The sequence below is a fragment of the Varroa destructor genome, unplaced genomic scaffold (assembly GCF_002443255.2).
Source record: "Varroa destructor unplaced genomic scaffold, Vdes_3.0 BEIS01000006.1, whole genome shotgun sequence".
Taxonomy (NCBI): domain Eukaryota; kingdom Metazoa; phylum Arthropoda; class Arachnida; order Mesostigmata; family Varroidae; genus Varroa; species Varroa destructor.
In genome coordinates, this window is record NW_019211459.1 from 30,794,133 (window position 1) to 30,812,451 (window position 18,319).

The window sequence follows — 18,319 nt, forward strand, 5'->3', positions numbered from 1 at the left end:
GAAGACATGCGACCGTTTGGCAGGCCGGCCGACCCGGCGTTTAGTCACTCAGGGCACTAATGCGAGTAATTTTTTTTCTGATAAAAGTTAAATGAGTAGTCGATCGTGTGTCGACAACCTCTTGTCGTATCACTTTATTTCGAAGTCTGTCCGATATCGAAAATTTGTCAACACCACTTGACTGGGGCGCGTAGTCTCACCCTGGGTAGCGTCGAAGAATCAAAAGTTGTTTGAAAAGTTTTTTAAAAAATGAAAAAACGATACGTTTTACCACTATACTATAAGCACTTTCTATTAATGAAATATTTTTCTACTTACTATTTTCGGTGAAAACTGAATATCATACATACTGTTCGTTCAACGACTTCCCAAAAATTAGTCTATTTTTCCGTGTCTCTCATAAGCAATAATATTTATGGTAGGATTGGCTTGTTTTATATGGTTTCCATACTAATACTCTTTCAACAAACAACAATATATGTAGCATGGTGAAGACCAATATAGCACTTTACCACTACGATCTGACGTCATGTCGCTACGTTATATCTAACCTTATACCGTTATGGTTAAATTACAGTTCTTGCTGTGTTTGGCAACATCTTAATCATTCTTTCGGTGTATAAGGAGAAATCATTGAAGTGCGCAACAAACTACTTCATTGTGTCGCTAGCGTTCGCCGATCTTCTAGTCGCAGCCGTCGTCATGCCCTTCGCCGTGTACGTTCTTGTAAGTACGAAGAAACATCAACGCCCACACACACATTCAAGACTGCTTGCCAGGAGTAATCTATGATAGAGATAAACTGGCGCTAGAACGTTAAACTGGACCGAAAATCTACCAAAACTTACCACACTAATTTATAGGACGTAATTTGTAATCATCAGATTAGAGCCTGAAGTGCAGTTCCCACCTATGCAAAATGGCAGCCCCACAGTGTAGTACGCCGGAAATCAATACGTGACTCGTCTGTGTCGTCTGGTTCACTTCTGGAAAGGTTCCATCTGATAAAAGATGCCCCTAACGATCGTTTTATGACTTGAGCGATAAGGTACACGTCAATGTTCGCCCTCTGAATTGCTTGCAAACGATCGTGGCTCTCGGCCATCTGCCCTATATTGAACTGGCGAACAGCTGCTGAAAGTGCCCCACAATCTACCTAGGAAATCTCGAAAAAAAAACGCAGCTCGTTGTGTCTGTGTATGTGCAAATCAACCTCGCTGGCTAACGATTCATCAAAAAATTTTACTCAGCGTTTTCACATATACTCGTTTATCGCTACCTTCAGCCTTTAAAGTAAAATAAATGCTACACATATTTCACTATGTACAGCTAGATGAAATCTAGTTGACGCAAATCGTACGTAAAAAAAACGGAGACGTTCTACCCAGCCCTTTCAAGGCGCCGCTTCATTGGAGAGCCCCAATGGCGGCTTGTCCGGATCGGTCTGAACGACTGCGTTCAGATTGGGTGGCCATCGAGGTTGACCGCAGACGAATAGAACAGCCGCGTGAGAAACGTGCGTCGACAAAATGAAAATTTGGCCGTTCGCGACTTACATTAGGTGACGATAGAGACAGAGTTAATTACAAGGACGGCACAAATTCTCGTAAAGATTAAGGCTTTTAACGTTTCAGCTGCGTCCTTGCAAAGGCTTACAGAGAACAGACAAAGGTAGCTTTACGTAAAATCATAAGTAGATATTTTTTAGCTAATCACGCAAAGTATGCAGGCTAGCAAAGATTGCAGGTCATGAATGAATGAGACGAATTGTCTGCGACAACTTTTGGCAATTAAGAGAAATAAGCTAGCCCAAATCTGGCAAAAGGAGGTGATCCTCTAGTTTTAATGGAAGCTAACACGCACAAATAAATAAACTCTACGTTATTGACTAGACTCAAATCAATTAATTAGTCACAATTAGTTTTACTGTATTTCTTACCGGCTCGATAGCATACATCCATCTATTTAGTGCCTGCACTGAGTACGCCTACCTCGATCCGGCATGTACTTTGAATAGTGCTAAGTGATCTCATCTCTCCTAGGCAGAAAAAGGGAATTGCCAATCGATGTCCTTCCTGCAAGAACATCTATGTGAACCAACAAACAAAAACTAATATAACTTTGTCATGCAACAATAAAGACCGCATCATTTCTTTATTTAAGCGTACGATTGAATCGAATAAGTTACGTGCCAAAATATGAGATAGTTGTCCATTGTCGAAGTCCATCTGCCAGACCATGCCAGCGACGAGAGGTGAACCGACACGAAGTTAAAATGGCAATTTGCGATTTCAGCTGCCATCTTCAGTATCTAGCCCTCGATGGGTTTACCTCATCGACGTCTGAGATAGCCTATACATGCGAACGAGTATATCTTTACACTGTGGACCCGTTCTGCACATGGGCGATCGATCATACCGCCGTAACTCGCTACCGAAAATAGAAATAGCGTTCTTCATCCAGAAGGAAGCCACTGCCGTCACGGTGCCTAACAAAAGCTACAGTTCTTATTTATAATAAAACGGGCATCCTTTTATAAGACTTTCGGTATTTCGGATAGGACTATCGGCATCCTTCCTAAGATGTCGATGCGATGATACAATAGCCTGTGTTGTAATGTCAGCACGAATGCAGGCGTACGCAAACAAACAGCAGGTGCAAAAGCTATATACAGTCTGTAAACGCTAAATACACAAGGGACCGAGACGGGCCACCGTATTTGCAGGAGGCAAGCCATGTCGTTCCACAGCCAAATACTGCGGATTGTAACAGGGTGGCATACTCAATTTATTCTTGTTAAGACATCGTTGCAGGAACATAGCTATTTGACGCTGGCCTGCCAAAGTTGTCAGTGACCCATCGTCGGATGACATAAGGTAATGACGAAAATCTAAGTTCGACTGCACATAATTTATTTCCTCGTAGACGAAACGCGCCGACACAGTCTCGTCGAACCTTTAGTAGTTGATGACGCGCGAGAACATCGCTTCGCGGACTTCACCAGCTATTTTGTCTGATTCGATGAACCTGTTGATATTAGCTATAATCATTTTAAGTAGTTCCCCTAATATGATGTAACAATCTGTATAAAAGCAACCATTTCTCCGAGCTGAAAGCTGAGGTCTCGGTGCGTTTGTCTCTCCACGTGTGAGCTCAAGTAAAATACTCCTTGAACGACCGGTAAATCATCCAACATCTGCCCGGAATTGGTGAGTACGTCGGCTCACCATTAAGACTATTGTGTTCTTCCTCCTGCGGTCCTAGCAACAGCTTGGAACGATGATAGTCTGTACCTTGGCGCATCCTATAATGAAATTCTACGCAATGACGTGGCACAGTAATGGCAACATAGCCGTTGTACGTGCGCTTCGAGTTCCCATTTTTTTTTACTGCGGATACCTAAAACTATAGTATTATCCTCCGATGATTTTCTATACGGCATACCGAGCAGAGCGTAAGAATGGCGTTACTTCGCTCGTAACGATGCGCATCCAAACGGCTCCTTAGGTCACATTTTATCATTAATAATTAAATCTTATTCTCAACGATAAAATGTTACAAATAAAATTTAAAAAAAGTACTTTGCCGGTTTTCATTAGTCTGACGCGTGATTGCGTTGGGGGCAAGGTTTGACGTCCTCTACCCTTGAGCCAAATAGCTCCCGGCGACCCTTACACAACGATAATAAAAAAATGACAGTACATTTGGGTCGAAGCCTATATATATATATATATATTATTTGATGGCGATCAGGAAACGCAAAGCTAGCAAAGACAAGGACGGCCATTCATTACTGGTCGATTAAGGACATTTGAAATCTCCTTCTCTGATCAGGAGATAATTAAATGTAGGGAAATAAATGTAACAACAACGATCGATCGTGACTTCACTCAATTGAGAGAGGTAATATTAATCACAGCGTACTGTCCAATTTGTGTTGTTTAGGAAAGCCTTCGACATCGAGGACTGGTTTTTTAGATAACCGGCATTTTGCGAATGATTGGAATATGCCGATCTCGTTTGTATTTTTAGTGTACATAGTTACTGGGCGGGTCAACTTCACGATGCGAATGCTGTTTTTTCATTTATATGAAGTCTGAAAGCTATGTACTGCTTACCAGAACTAACAAGATCATTTTATTATGGCTGATCAAAATCGATGCTGAACCAATGATTTGTGACAATAATAACAAACGCTATCACGTATGGTCCTACTAAATCAACATACACGCTTCACCTAGGTCAGCACGCTCGCTCATTACTACCGTGCCATAGCGCTTATTTTTCGAGGTGAAAATGATCTATACTGTTCGGTGAAGTGGCCTAGACTGCCAACCTCCTTTTTGGCCGCAGAAGCGATGAAACTTTGCTAATAGGATGATACATGGCAAGATTGATTAACTAAAAAAGCATCGTGTTCGTTATTTCATTAGTTAGGTCATTGACTGGCTCTGTAACGGCGTAGCGTCCATCTGCTTTTACGTGTCAGTTTTTCTATCTGTTTATTTGCCTTTGCAGGTAAACGTGCGTTGGGAGCTGAGTGATACGTTGTGTGACCTGTACATTGCTATTGACGTCACCTGCTCGACCGCGTCTATATTCAACCTTGTCGCTATCTCTATAGATAGGTGTGTAAGCAAAGTGCCACCTGCCTGGGAAAAAAAGGACCGACAGGTCGATGGCTAGCGTCACAGTGCGTTGTAATACGCGCGTGTTCTGTCGCTCGACTTATCTGGGTCGGCCATTACGAGGAGCCTACCACATCTAGCCCAAGCAGAAGCCATGTCTCAGAAGGCAACAGTTTCATTCATCTAATTATAGATACTTTTGTGTGTATACGGCATTTATTGTGTTCCAGCTACTACTACTACTACTGTTATTTTCGACCGTTCATACCAGGAGGTGACAGGTACAAGAGGCACCAAGGAGTCTCTGCCTTGTTGAAGCTTGACAAAATTTCCAACACAATTTGACGAATTCCATAAATGTATAGTATTTTACAGTTCTATCGGAACGGTCGAAGAGAAACGTGCCAGCCTGTTTAGTAGAACCTTTCTAAAATGTTACAGTAAGCCTCTCTGAGTATTCAAATCCGGACATGGTCCTTTCGATTTTCTAATTTTACTTAGATGGTCGATTTTTCCTAGTAGAACTGTACCATTTCAATGCCTAGCCCGATTTCTATGGCTCCGACAAACATCTGTCTAGCTAGCCACAGAAAAAAACCTCTGCCCACAGAAAACTATTGGCGATTTTTTCGGCGGCCTAAAATACTGACTTCACTTTATTGCGATACTTCTAAGAAAAGTAGCGTTCAGTATCTCAAGGTCAAGTTGAATCTGGTTTTTTCTCTGCGAAAGAACACACTATGAAGCGCTCATTAGTTTGTGTTTTGTCGTAAATAAATGGCCACCTAAACGCTAATCTCAGCTCACTGTCAACCTAAAGCTGCTCGAGAATCCATAACGGTTTTTTCTGTTTATGTTTTACAATCAGTGAACTAAAGCTCTAGTACGAGAGCATTATTAGAAGGTAACCATATTAAATCGGCGTAGTGTTTGCCTTTGACTAAGTGCGCGGCATTTTGCGACACTAGGCATAGTATAGTTATTAAGCAAGCTGCTGAACTAATAGTAGTTTTTCTCTGCGAACTGGCCATGTAATACATGACCCGCAGCATGACCCACCTTCATGTTCCTCGGTCATAGTGCTACTCATTAGTGCGCTTTTTAGTTCCCGACCAATGGTACTCCTAGACCTGCGTTTTAACCCTTTCTGCGTGTAACATCTAAGGATGCAGCGACTGTCTCTTGAACTCCAGGGAAGCGAAACCTTAAGTTCAACTTCAGGGCACTGATTGGGTTTAGTAAGTAAAAAAATACTCACATATATAAGAGTAATTTACAAAAGTCTGCGGGAGGGCGGCATGCGGCACAATCCGTCTTTGCTAGCCTTCTCGACTACTCCTCCGACCTTGGGTCGATTCGAAGCAAGGCACGTCGTATAGTTTTTTTTTACGCTAGGTATTTACTACCGTTCTAAGTTTTCCGTATTTCTGACTAGGGGCATCCTCGCACATTCAGTCCGCTTGTATCCGGACTATCGTTCACTGCACGACTGCTTAGAGGACCAACTACAAAGCAGCAAAGAGTTGTCCTTGCGACCAAAGACGCCGAAAGGCGTTTGCTGAGGATCTCTTTGAGGCCGATCAAAGATTAATTTTTTACCACCGGATCGATTTATGACAGAAAATGGCCATTCTCTGTGTATTATTTATATTTAGTTTATGTCATTACAGTTATTGCTCACGTATACCACTAATCTTTATAAAAAAAAAATATTCTATTTAAATTAATCTTGACGCGTCGTCCTTTCAGGTTCATCGCGGTCACACAGCCGATCAAATATTCGAAGCACAAAAACTCTGGTCGAGTCGCTTTTACTATCGGAGCAGTATGGCTCATATCTATGGCTATTGGTAAATAGTTACCTTGTAAGATACTTATAAGTTAATCATATCCAATGTGCTTATTCTATAATAAAACCTATTCGTTTTTTGTTCGATAACTTAACGAGGTGTGAACTATGTTCATGCGCAGCATTTTGTGAATCGTTCGTGAATATTTTTGAATCTATTTTTATCTTCAATATTTTTTTAAATGAGAAAAATGGGCTATTCGAACTACCATTCAAAAATAAATCCAAATATTAGTAAACATCTATGATTGAACCCTGTTTTCCTATTTCCTTTTGCTTTTCAGGATCGCCCATCATTCTTGGGCTGAACACGTCATCCGAACGTGTCGCACATCTCTGTGTGTTTTACAACTCGGACTTTATCCTATACAGCTCGCTCAGCTCCTTCTACATACCATGTCTCGTCATGATACTTTTATATTATCGAATTTTTAGAGGTATGAAAATAGGTAGATAATAAAGCTATACAATGCTACAACTTAAAATGCAATGCCAGGCCATATATGAATTTTTGTTAGCAGCGTAGGGCTACTTTTTCTTTCATGTTACAGAGTACAGTGACATCTTTGTCTGTACGCTATGTTACAGCTTCTCGTATTGGTCGGTTACCTTTTTAGAAAACGCGTTACCCCCAATAGGCCCAAATTTGGTCGTCGTTAAAAAGGTTCAGCCTCTTTTTACACACTATGCTTCAAAGTTGGAAGATAAGTGAAGCCCTACGCCAAATTGTAACGCCTCTTAAACCGAATCGCACAATCCGGGCACGTTTGTCATGTTTGGTCCTTAAATTCAGTCAAACTTTAGCCGAACGTATTCGTAGTTTTGCGGCTGATCGCATATGAAAAGTAGGCAAATTTTCGTTCAGTAATAACATGTTACATCGTGGGAGACATTTTCGTTTCTGATCGTTAAACAAAATATAAACATTATGGATGAGGCTATGAGTTTGTGCTGAACCTTTAACAGCTATTATTTAGGACGCTGAACATTCTATATGATTTGGCCAAATCAGCTGCGTCCTAGCTAGATAGTTTGAATATAGGAACTGGAAAAAAATAGCAGATTTGCATGTACAAAATAGCAGATTTAAATATTAAAGTAAACAAATTAATTTCTCTCATCTACTATTCGTTAATAATAAATTAACTATTTCCTAATCATAATAAGCCAATTGTATTCTGAACTGTTGCTTCCCTCTTTCTCAGTAAATTGTTTTTTCCTTTTTTTTAACGAAAAAGGGCGCGATGTTTATCGAATGTCCTAACCAGACTAGAGGTTATTTTCCATCAGTCTATAAACTCTTATCTGTATCGAGATGCGTAAAACTTTTGGCACTTATTAAGGTGTAAACTTACGTTTTTTTTACCATTTGTACTGTCGCAGTAATTCACAGTCGAAGTCAACAGAAAGCGGCGACACAGGCTCAGAATGTTAACCCGCCAACGGCCATTCCCCTAGAAGGTATGTCGGAGAGTAAATAGGCTCGTTTGAGCCATGCTAACAATGGCTGTTAAGTGCCATATTGCGTATACTCGCTCTTTAACCTTGTAACGTTGTAGACAATTGCAGAGACTCTCAACGCACAATGACCTTACGCGTGAGCCTTTCAAAATCTTTTCAGATATAGAAAAACATCGAAAGGTCATAAAAGAATGAAAATTTTGTCCTACTTATGGAGTCTGTTAATAGCAATGGCGTAGGTGAGATGCCATTAATTCCCGTAGCGTTGACGGCACCTTCATGCGTCATGCTATGTTTCGACAGCTGATAGCAGTAGATATTTATCACTGCTCTGTCCTGTAATGCAGTGAAGTCCATACGTGACTGACTGCCTGTTCTCAAATGATTTTCAATAATTTCTACGTCTATAGCTTTCCGTTCACAGAAAGTGGCTAAATTACAGTATCCTCAGATGTATGCTGGGGTGATATGGGTGTGTCAGGAATTATATAGAGGGCTTACACATAATTATCTTGGCTGCTACCAGAAAGGTCATTTATTTCAAAAGGCAGCTCTTCGCGATACTTTGATTAACTTAACAAATTGACCTATGCAATAAAAACGAGCAGTCTATAAGAACTGTATTAGAATTTTTTAGATCTTCACACACACATACATACGACTAAGTGATTGATAATCCGTCTGAACCCAATCATTACGATTACGTTACAAACTCGCACACAAGGTATTTCAGCGTTTTACCCCAAAAGACAACTAATTTAGCATTTCTTAGATATACATGCGTTCCTTAAAGATGATCTAATACAATAATTCCACCGTTTGGGGGAAGAAATAGCCACCGGCGTCCCTGATTTCCTGCACATACTTAAGCTATAATAGCGTGCATATTGAGTCTATGGTTTTTCATGCGCAGCACATTGCTGTTTAATATATAATGTGATATTCTGTCTATAGAATTTCGACAGGACCAGCTGTCACCTCAGCGATTTCCGATTCTACTGAAGTACTCATACGAGAAACATACTTATATTATTGTGATCTGTTACATCGATTGCACTTCTCTTCTAAACTAAATCTAAATAAGCCTTAATTCTTGTCATAACTTTTGGGATTTGACAAATTTTGTTCTGAAGTAACTTTTGTCTGATTTTTCAAGAGTCGTGCTAAACGGCTTCCTGTCTTGTAATCGTTTTAAATGCTACGATACCAACTTCGACTAGAAAATTTCTTTTTGGTGTGAGTATGTTTTTCTTTATCTAGCGAAAATGATCTATTTATTTCAGCGTTGAAATGTGCATGTCCTTGAAACTAAATCATACGCACATCTTAATCGTAACTGGTATCATAAGGTTAGCGCCCTCAGGGAATCCTTCTTTGATAACTTCGACGCGTAACCTCGATCAGGATATCAACGAAACGGAAGTGCAGTGCTGTTTTGTGCCTCCCTTAAGTTTTCAACTAATTTTTATATGAATCTACAAAAAATTATCACATAAGGAATCCGTATAAATTCACTGTATAGCTGTATAATATTTACAGAAACACCTATCAAGTATTGTTACGGTGTGCCTAATCTAAGGCAAGCGAGTAAGCTACAGTAAAAGGTAATTTGTTTTTGCGGTGTTTAAGTATAGTGTCTCTAGTGATGAGCATATAAGGGGGCAGGTCATAAGGTAGCTAACGGCTACTTATTAGCATCAGTAAGACCTTCATCACTCTTTTAATCCATCGAAATCAGTATGTGTCATCAAAGCTAACCGACATCCATTTGGCGTATTTCTCTCATTGTGCTTTGTTATCGGGGGCATAACTCTCATTGCAAATAGGCAAAGGGTCCCGAATGGCAGCGGCACAAACCCATACAGAAGCTGCAGGATCCGTTAACGATACTCGAACTGTTCCAAGGGGCAACAACGCGCAGGCGGTTCCTCAAGATCAGGCCACTCTCACCGCGAGCGATTCGCAGGTTTGTATATACATATATTACATTGGGCTAATCTGTTGTAACGTTGCATAAAATCCTCGTTCAAATTTAAGTATTCCTCCATGGATTCGACTGTTTCGAAACCATTGTTAAATGATTATATCGAACAGAATACCTAGACAACCTAGTATCATTCAAACTACCTATTATTAAGCGAGCTATTTGCATATGCGCTATAAGGACAAGTAGTTTGGAAAAGTTACGCAAGTTCACTATAATAGCGCCCTGAACTTACTTATATTGGAAACGTTTGTTTTACATAGCTTGTTAAGGCTTCAAGAGTTATATTTGATATTTGGCGCCTTGCGCAAAATGGATAAGAAGAGAATCTATGTTGAATTGTTATGAGTGTATGTGTGTTTTTACAATTATCTATCTCTAGAAGAAACTGAGATACTGTTTCATTTCTTGGCTTATAATGTACATCTATAAACACGCATCCAAGACGGAAAAAGGCCAATGTTAAGTTCTTGTTAATTATCCGTAAAAGATCAACCTTAAGAAAAGGTTTCCACTTGAATACAATTAGATGCTTCAAGGCACATTTATTTAAAACTGAATGTAAGTTAACTCGAACTTTCAAATAATTGTGTGCTTTGTAGGCATCAGGAGCCACACTTTGCAGCTCAGCTGCTTAAATACAGCCTTAATCTGATGATAACATAAGAAGAATCTTTTACTGTTTCTACTGATACGCATCTGTTTGTATAACCCTAGCTATATAAATTGACACGTCAGTCGGAAATAACTATATGTATCTTTCAAGTCAGTATCATGCAAATGATGCCTCTTCAGTTGTATAACCGCGATCGCCGCAACGTCAGTAAGAACCTCATAGTTAAGTTTAGCGGGGTAACATTTCATTCTTATTCTCCGTCTCTTCTCTTTGTTTGCACCTATTAAGCGTTGTTCTCTAAGAGAAAGCAGTGGTGATCGTATCTATTATAATCCCAACTGTATAAAAGAAGTAACGATATTCGTTCGTTTTCTAACGACTGATTGATCGGACATCGGATAACGCGAAACATAAGGTCCGATCGGAAGAACGCGACAGCGGGTTATCGCGCATCTGCCGCTGCTGTCGCCGCTCGTACTCAGTCGGCTTTGTCTTTGGCCGTCTGGGCTCCTCGACTCCTTGGCGGAGCCTTAATGTCGCGCGCTTCGTCACTTGCCTGTAACTCTCTAGGGGGGCAGTAACTACTGTTGGCTGTTAGTAAAAGATTCTGGCTAACATTCGTTAAGTCTTCGGGAAGGTAGCGTTGCCACTTGGGAGTTGCAAACTGCGTACCGTTGCTGCATCCGTCGTCGTGAACCGACAAACGAAGGAAGGCGGATGGCGGCACGACGATGTGACTCACTACCAGAGTTCGGTTTTCTTTGGAAGATCTTTTATCTTGCCTTCCTTTATCAACAGCGGTCGACAAATGCGGCGGCTGAAAATTCGTTTCATCATTATGAAACTCTGCGCTGTTCTTAACGTCCATAAAATACACGAAAAATCGCACGCCACTGGCGCTCACAAACGTCAAAGTGAGCGACAGAGCTTTTCGCGCTCTAAACGAACGTTACTAGCCAAGACGCAGCTGAGAACATTTTATAGCTAATGAATCAACTACATAGTAGTTTTAAACGGCTAAAGATGGAAATTCCAGAATAATCGAAAGGCACCGCCGACTAACCGAAGGTCAGGGCGTTCTGCCTTTTACGGATGCAGTTTCTATAGGAAAACAGTACGTTTATCATCGTTTAGTCTGCTTACTGCTGAAAATATGTCATATTTACACATAGGACTGCAAAAAACAGAATACGACAGCTAAAGTTCACTGGGTCTGTCGACTAGAGCGCTCAATTTTTTACTCTATCTGACGTTGTTTTTTTTTTTCTAAAATTTAACATTCATATTAGCTATACAAAAACTGCATTGTCAGGAGTTATCCTTTTCTTCGTACGAATGCGCGCAGGGAGCCCTTATTCAAATTTGGTCATTTCAGGGCACTTTACAAAAAAGTGTGCATTGTTAAAGGCTGTGCATGTGTTTACGTTTATATACAGGGCACAAGCCGAATAATAATGGAGTGTGCTTTTGATATGTGCTTCAAAACTCTGTACATTAAGCTACAAACTAATCCGAACAAATTATTATTATGATTGCAATTTGCAACACATTTCTCTATCCTGTTGCTAAATATCCATTGATCAGAAAATAAACAACAATCTAATTTGTATTGGATATAGAATCCTGATGCCCATAACAAGCATTTTGTATTGTTTTAATCGACGGCACAACTCCAGGAGGCTGCTCCCGAGGGAGACGGGGTAGATCAAAACCCCGATAACGTCCCAACCCGTTCACCAGATACCGGAAGTCCACCTTCGCAAACAACAATGTTGGCAGAGGCCATTAATAACCGAGCTGCCGCAGACCCCACGCCAACGCATCTCACCGATTCTGCACTACCTCCGTCCGATGTTAACAACAAAAGTAAGGTACGTGGCCATTTGCACATATTAGTTAGGCCGAATGTTTCATTCAGCGGGCTTTAAGCAAACAATTCACCTTATAAACACTTGTTGAAATAGCTGTCTTTGCAAGCTAGATCGAAGGGAAACGAATGTATTGGGATGTTCATTGCGGCACCCGAACGTCGCCAGTGCTGACCTAGACCAACCCCGGCAGCAAAGGCAGACCTTGTAGGATCGGCTCAAGCTATCCGCTTGTAGGTTAATGTAGATTTCGCTCGTCAACTTACCTTTATGTGAATTTTTGGCTATTATAGGAACTAACTGGTAGCGGTCATACGGTTATGAGTGGTGGAGGTAACGCTGCAGTGACGTCCAAAAAACAGCGCTTTAATCTCGTTCGTTACAAGCAGAAATCGAGCAGACGAAAACGTGAAAAGGTGTCTGCAAAACGAGAGCGTAAAGCAACGAAAACGCTTGCCATCGTTTTAGGTTCGTATAGAATATTCACTGTCATCGTTTGTGCGTAACAGGCATTTTGGGGAAAAAAAAAATTGTAAAGAACCTTCGCCACGAGGTATACCAAACATTTGCTTTCTGCTCGGCTTTACGATTTCGATCTAGAAAGAAGTTTTCAGGGGGACGTTCGTTTGTACGTATCGTCGAGGTGATCAAGTCTACTGTTTCATTGCAAGCCTAGCATATACATCTTTTACTTTGGAAATGAAAAATTCTTAGACAGCCACCTTAGTAGTACGGCAGTCAATTTTCTTGATGGAAACACTTTGGACTAGCTTGCGTCACGAACGCGGGACTCTGGAGCGACGACTAGTGATACCACTGATGTCCCTTGATGCAATCGTCAATATTCCTCTATTTGGACTTTTCTGTTATCGTCGCGGCTGTGACTCTTAGTAAATTAGTGAAATGTGTGTTTGTTTATCTATCAGGACAAACGTAAAATTAACTTGACAGCAGTCGAGCAACGATACGATACTTGTAGCGTTTAGATTCTCACACAGTTCTTGCACGGTATGTGCTGTTTCTTTCTAAACTTCTTGGTTGATTGTCAAGTAAGTGCCTTAAGAGGTTAGCGGGTCAATGTAAATTCTATAGAGAGAGCAAATCAAGTGACCACGTACAATTTGATATTAGGTGTACAATTTAAACGTTACCTCTGTTATTCTTCTCTACCGAACGAAACTTCTTCAACGACCAATTGAAGACGCTAAAGAAGCTAAATGATATTGGATAGAGCCACGAAGCTAAATTTAATTTAGAGTCCATCAAGTGGTGGCTGATTAGCGTCACTCAATTTGGATATCTACCAATTCTCGCTTCATTTTCAGGTGTATTTCTATTCTGCTGGGTGCCGTTCTTTACGTGTAACGTCATTGATGCCATTTGTATCAAACTGAGTTGCAAAGAGTGTCAACCGGGGGTCACCGTGTTTATGCTTACGACCTGGTTAGGTTACATCAATTCCTGCATCAATCCAATTATCTATACGATCTTCAACACCGAGTTTCGAAAAGCATTTAAGCGTCTACTAATGGGCTCGAGCAGCGGTACCAATTCGGAGGGATCAAGCAGTAGATTTAATAAATGAGTGCATCTATACATGAAGTAATAGAAGATCGATGTATAAGACAATGGTTTGTACGAATTCTACCCAGAGCTTCTTCCCAGCAGTAAGGATACAAACCCGATTGCCATTTGTAGATATTATTAACATCGTTGCGCCAATTGCACCCCCTGCAAAGGCCCAATCGGACGCCGATATCACATTGCTGAATGGATAGAGTTTAGCAGCGGCGGCCGATGTCGTCGAACTTTTACGTAGCTCGTTACCGTCAAGGATGACGGTGTATGTGAAGCTGACAAATGTCAACGCAGCATCTCAAACAGCCATGTACCCGTAAAGACCGCAGCCTTCTAGTAAGCCTCTGTGGGTAGCGACTGACGACAGCTGAAAGCCACTGTTTTAGGAGCGAGGCGCTCGTTTCCGTGCGCTTACTTCAAACTCAGAGAAGGAAAAGTTAATCACTGCTTGTTATCTAGTGAAACTTACGCCGCTACTATACACACATAAATATTAAAACATGTGATGAATTTTACAAAGATAATATAGGGTGATTATGGTGGTATTAGTTAACGACGATGGAAACAGAGGTACACAATATGAATAGAAACTATTAATGGCAACAAAAAAGGTTTACGAAGATCAACTTCCTGAATTTCGATGATGGCACACTATCTTGTCAAAGAACCTATATATAATGCCTAGCTAAGCTCGTAGGCAGAATATGTCGAAGAGAATATGCATTAGGTCCATATCGAATAAAAAATTGCAATGCAATAAAACTAATCTGATGCTCGGAAACTCAGTTGACAGCATTCATGCCTGTATCAAACTACAATAACAACATTAGTAGTAATAATTATATAATAACTTATTAACTTTATTAACGAAATAAAAAATTACTGTTTGTAAAACAAGGATAAGTCTCCATTTCCGTCGACTGTCGTTATGAACGAATGTGATATATATATATATGTGTCAAATATTATTGCACCTAGTAGTGCCCCCTATATGGTGAGCCACACCGCCTTGATACAAAATACGTTTGGTAAACAAACGCTGAGTCGCAGAAGCCTGAGTTGTATTCGGATGGAGTTCGTGTGAATAGGTCTTTTACGCTATATCTGAATGCAGGATGCATTTCCCATGCATTTGTTCTGTCCACTTCTTTGCCTATAAGTTTTTTTTATCTGCTTCTCTCTGGTCCGGCGCGGCTGCGTTGATTGCAGCCTGGCACATGGGCAAAGGGGAGGAGGGGCGGTGGGGAGCAGAAAAAGTTGTGGTGGCGACAGGGGCAAAGTTGCAATAGTGCAAGTTAAAATTTAAAAAAAAAAAGCAAAAATTTAAGCTAGTTCAGAATGTGGCTGGACAGTGGTTTCCATATTACGAGGAAAAGATAACGACAGACAGTGTGTATAAAGAATATTCACTGCAGACGTCGCCGATGTATAGAAATGTACTTTCAAACTATACGACGCAACATAGACGCAGGGGCGCATACATGGATAATTAAACATCCTTAAGAAGTATTATAAGACCGTAACGATAGTAGCGTATCATCGGAATTACCATGACTAAACTTACTCACAGCATATAATATATTAATATTGTTATGGATAACAATAGCAAATGTTACTAATGAAAAGGCAAGTGTAAAAACCTGTACAAATTATCATTATTCTAATAGTACTAGATCGAAAGCGTAGCAACGCCTACGCAGCTGTGTTGTATACAAACGTATATATATATATATATAAAACGGGTGACGAATGAGCTATATGCAGGTTTTACCGCGTGTATGACGGTTGTACTGTTTTGTAGTTAGCTATGAGCGTCAATGATACGTTTGAGCGTGCACTTAGTTTACGTTTACTGGCCACGGAAAAGCAACGCAAAAATGAACCTTGCCGGTCACTTTATTTAGCAGTACATAGTGTCTACCTATATATCGTTATGCGCGCAACAGTAACGTATTTACTTCGAAAAGTATGTACTAGTAAGTTGACGCATAACAACGCAAGGAATATCTTTAGAAATTAAAGCACTTTACCTATATAAGTTTCGATCCATATTACGGCAATGAGCACACGTACAGGTTTTATTACTTAGAGCAATTTATATATTTCGTTTACGGCGCTGTGATATTGATCATATTTTAATAATTAAGCGTGATATACTCCATTCTCTTCAGTGTTTGTTGCCATTGACTTTTCCATTTTTGTTTCATTTTTATATTTCTTATCCTTAATATTCTATTATCTTTATTATGACTAACATAATTTATCTAATTTGTGTTACCTATTATCGGAATCGCCATCGTCGCACTTATTAATTATTTCTTTAATTAGCATCATCTGCCATTATTTTACTAATTATTAACGTCGTCATTCTAATTAGTCGGTAGATGTAAACATTACTATTCATTTTGCCATAAAGACCATTGATGCTATTCATGGGCGTCAATCACCATGATCAACCGAACACGTTTGCCGTCCACCTTCACAAGCTAGTAGTATTTCATGTATTTCTAAGGGCTTGCTCGGGCTCTCTTCAATTCAGACAGATCAGCTTTTCTAATAGACGCGCTCATTTGCAGCTTGAGCACCCATTCCCAGTATTCGAAAGAGACTGAAGATATTATTACTTGTATCTACACCAATAGTTCATTAGCATAGCTTGTCGTCAGGTAGAATCCAGAAGGGTTATATCCTAATACGACGTCAAAACTTGCCTCACGCTGTCCACATAGTAAAAGTCACTCCAGGTTAAATACTGATAAAAAATTTCATTGCGAGCTATAAGCAACTTATAATAGAACATTGTTATGTGCGACCAATATCAGCATGGTAAGCCCAGTATAACATCAAATCCAAAAGAAAGGCTACCAGTAGATAATATATGAATTCCCTTTTTAGAGAATTCATATGCATACAATGTAGCAAATTCCCTCATTGTTTTACGGTGTTATTATGGCAATGGCACCTTACCCAGCCGTCAGCTATTGTTTAGGAGTACTTTCGCGTGCACGTTACAATATCGGTAACACTACAAAATCCCACAAAGTTCAGTGTTTAACTTTGGCCCCACCGAATCAAGCATATTACTCTGCGTTTGCACACTGACGATCATTCGGACACAACGTGCACCGGCATCATTTGCAAACAGAAATCTACTTCAAATTGTTGTACTTAATTTTTGACGATTTTTAACGCGTTGCCAACAGCAGGAACACATTTCTAGGCTAACAGATTGACCTCAAACGAAATTTCGCTGAAATACCCGCGCAAACTGTCAAGTCAAGTCAAGTCGATAACGAACGGAACGTCACTGAATTGTACGTTGTTTCCGTGTCACAATCATTACTGCTATCGAAAAAGGTGTTTCTTTTCTTAGAGAGAGGCCAGTACGCTTACTGATTTTTTTTACTGCACTTACTATTCGCTCTGCCATTTTATACAGTCGTGTACACATTGTTCTGTTGTTATAAAGCCGCATACCTAGACAATTAGTAACTCCGACTCGAGTCATTTTTCAACGAAAATTATTCTCTAGATGGGTCATAGCACGGCCATGCGCTCTACCAATAATGTCGTTTTTCTGCTGTCTATATCTAAAACTATGTGTAAAGTCCATCGTTCATTAAATTTGTTCAGTTTTTTTTTACATCGTATAGGTAAAGGTTGATGACATACATAACAGATCCGATCTATCTATATACCTTCAATATCTGATTTTCATCATTTATCGATAGTCGCCCAATTATAAGTAATCACTCGTTTTATTTGGCAGGTTTGTTTTCCTCGTTCTCCTCGTTCGACATTATTTATCGTAGTCTATTCAGCTATTTATTATGCGTACGTTGTATAGCTAGAATACTTATGAGCTGTTGCTATTTACGCTTAGCACTATACTCGTGTGTAATTAGCATCAGCGCATAATCGTTATGACCTTTTCTTTTTATCGAATATCAATGTTATGCGTCAATTTACTAGTACATATTTTTCGAAGTAAATACGTTACTGTTGCGCGCATAATCGTTATGACCTTTTCCTTTTATCGAATATCAATGTTATGCGTCAATTTACTAGTACATATTTTTCGAAGTAAATACGTTACTGTTGCGCGCATAATCGTTATGACCTTTTCCTTTTATCGAATATCAATGTTATGCGTCAATTTACTAGTACATATTTTTCGAAGTAAATACGTTACTGTTGCGCGCATAATCGTTATGACCTTTTCCTTTTATCGAATATCAATGTTATGCGTCAATTTACTAGTACATATTTTTCGAAGTAAATACGTTACTGTTGCGCGCATAATCGTTATGACCTTTTCCTTTTATCGAATATCAA

At 39.9% G+C, this 18,319-nt stretch overlaps 1 protein-coding gene across 3 annotated transcripts in view; it reads left to right on the forward strand.

Annotated features, from left to right (window-relative positions):
• The window catches only part of LOC111253284 (dopamine D2-like receptor), a 175,022-nt gene extending 160,253 nt beyond the window's left edge, over positions 1 to 14,769 (forward strand). For all 3 annotated transcript variants that reach the window (XM_086992453.1, XM_086992454.1, XM_022812461.2), the window contains 9 exons: positions 578 to 726; positions 4,519 to 4,628; positions 6,378 to 6,478; positions 6,762 to 6,914; positions 7,861 to 7,938; positions 9,765 to 9,904; positions 12,215 to 12,409; positions 12,700 to 12,874; positions 13,732 to 14,769. In XM_086992453.1, coding sequence (XP_086848579.1) covers positions 578 to 726; positions 4,519 to 4,628; positions 6,378 to 6,478; positions 6,762 to 6,914; positions 7,861 to 7,938; positions 9,765 to 9,904; positions 12,215 to 12,409; positions 12,700 to 12,874; positions 13,732 to 13,991 — 1,361 coding nt within the window. In that variant the 3' untranslated portion in view covers positions 13,992 to 14,769. The remainder of the gene's footprint in view (positions 1 to 577; positions 727 to 4,518; positions 4,629 to 6,377; positions 6,479 to 6,761; positions 6,915 to 7,860; positions 7,939 to 9,764; positions 9,905 to 12,214; positions 12,410 to 12,699; positions 12,875 to 13,731) is intronic.
• The last annotated feature ends 3,550 nt before the right edge of the window (positions 14,770 to 18,319 follow it).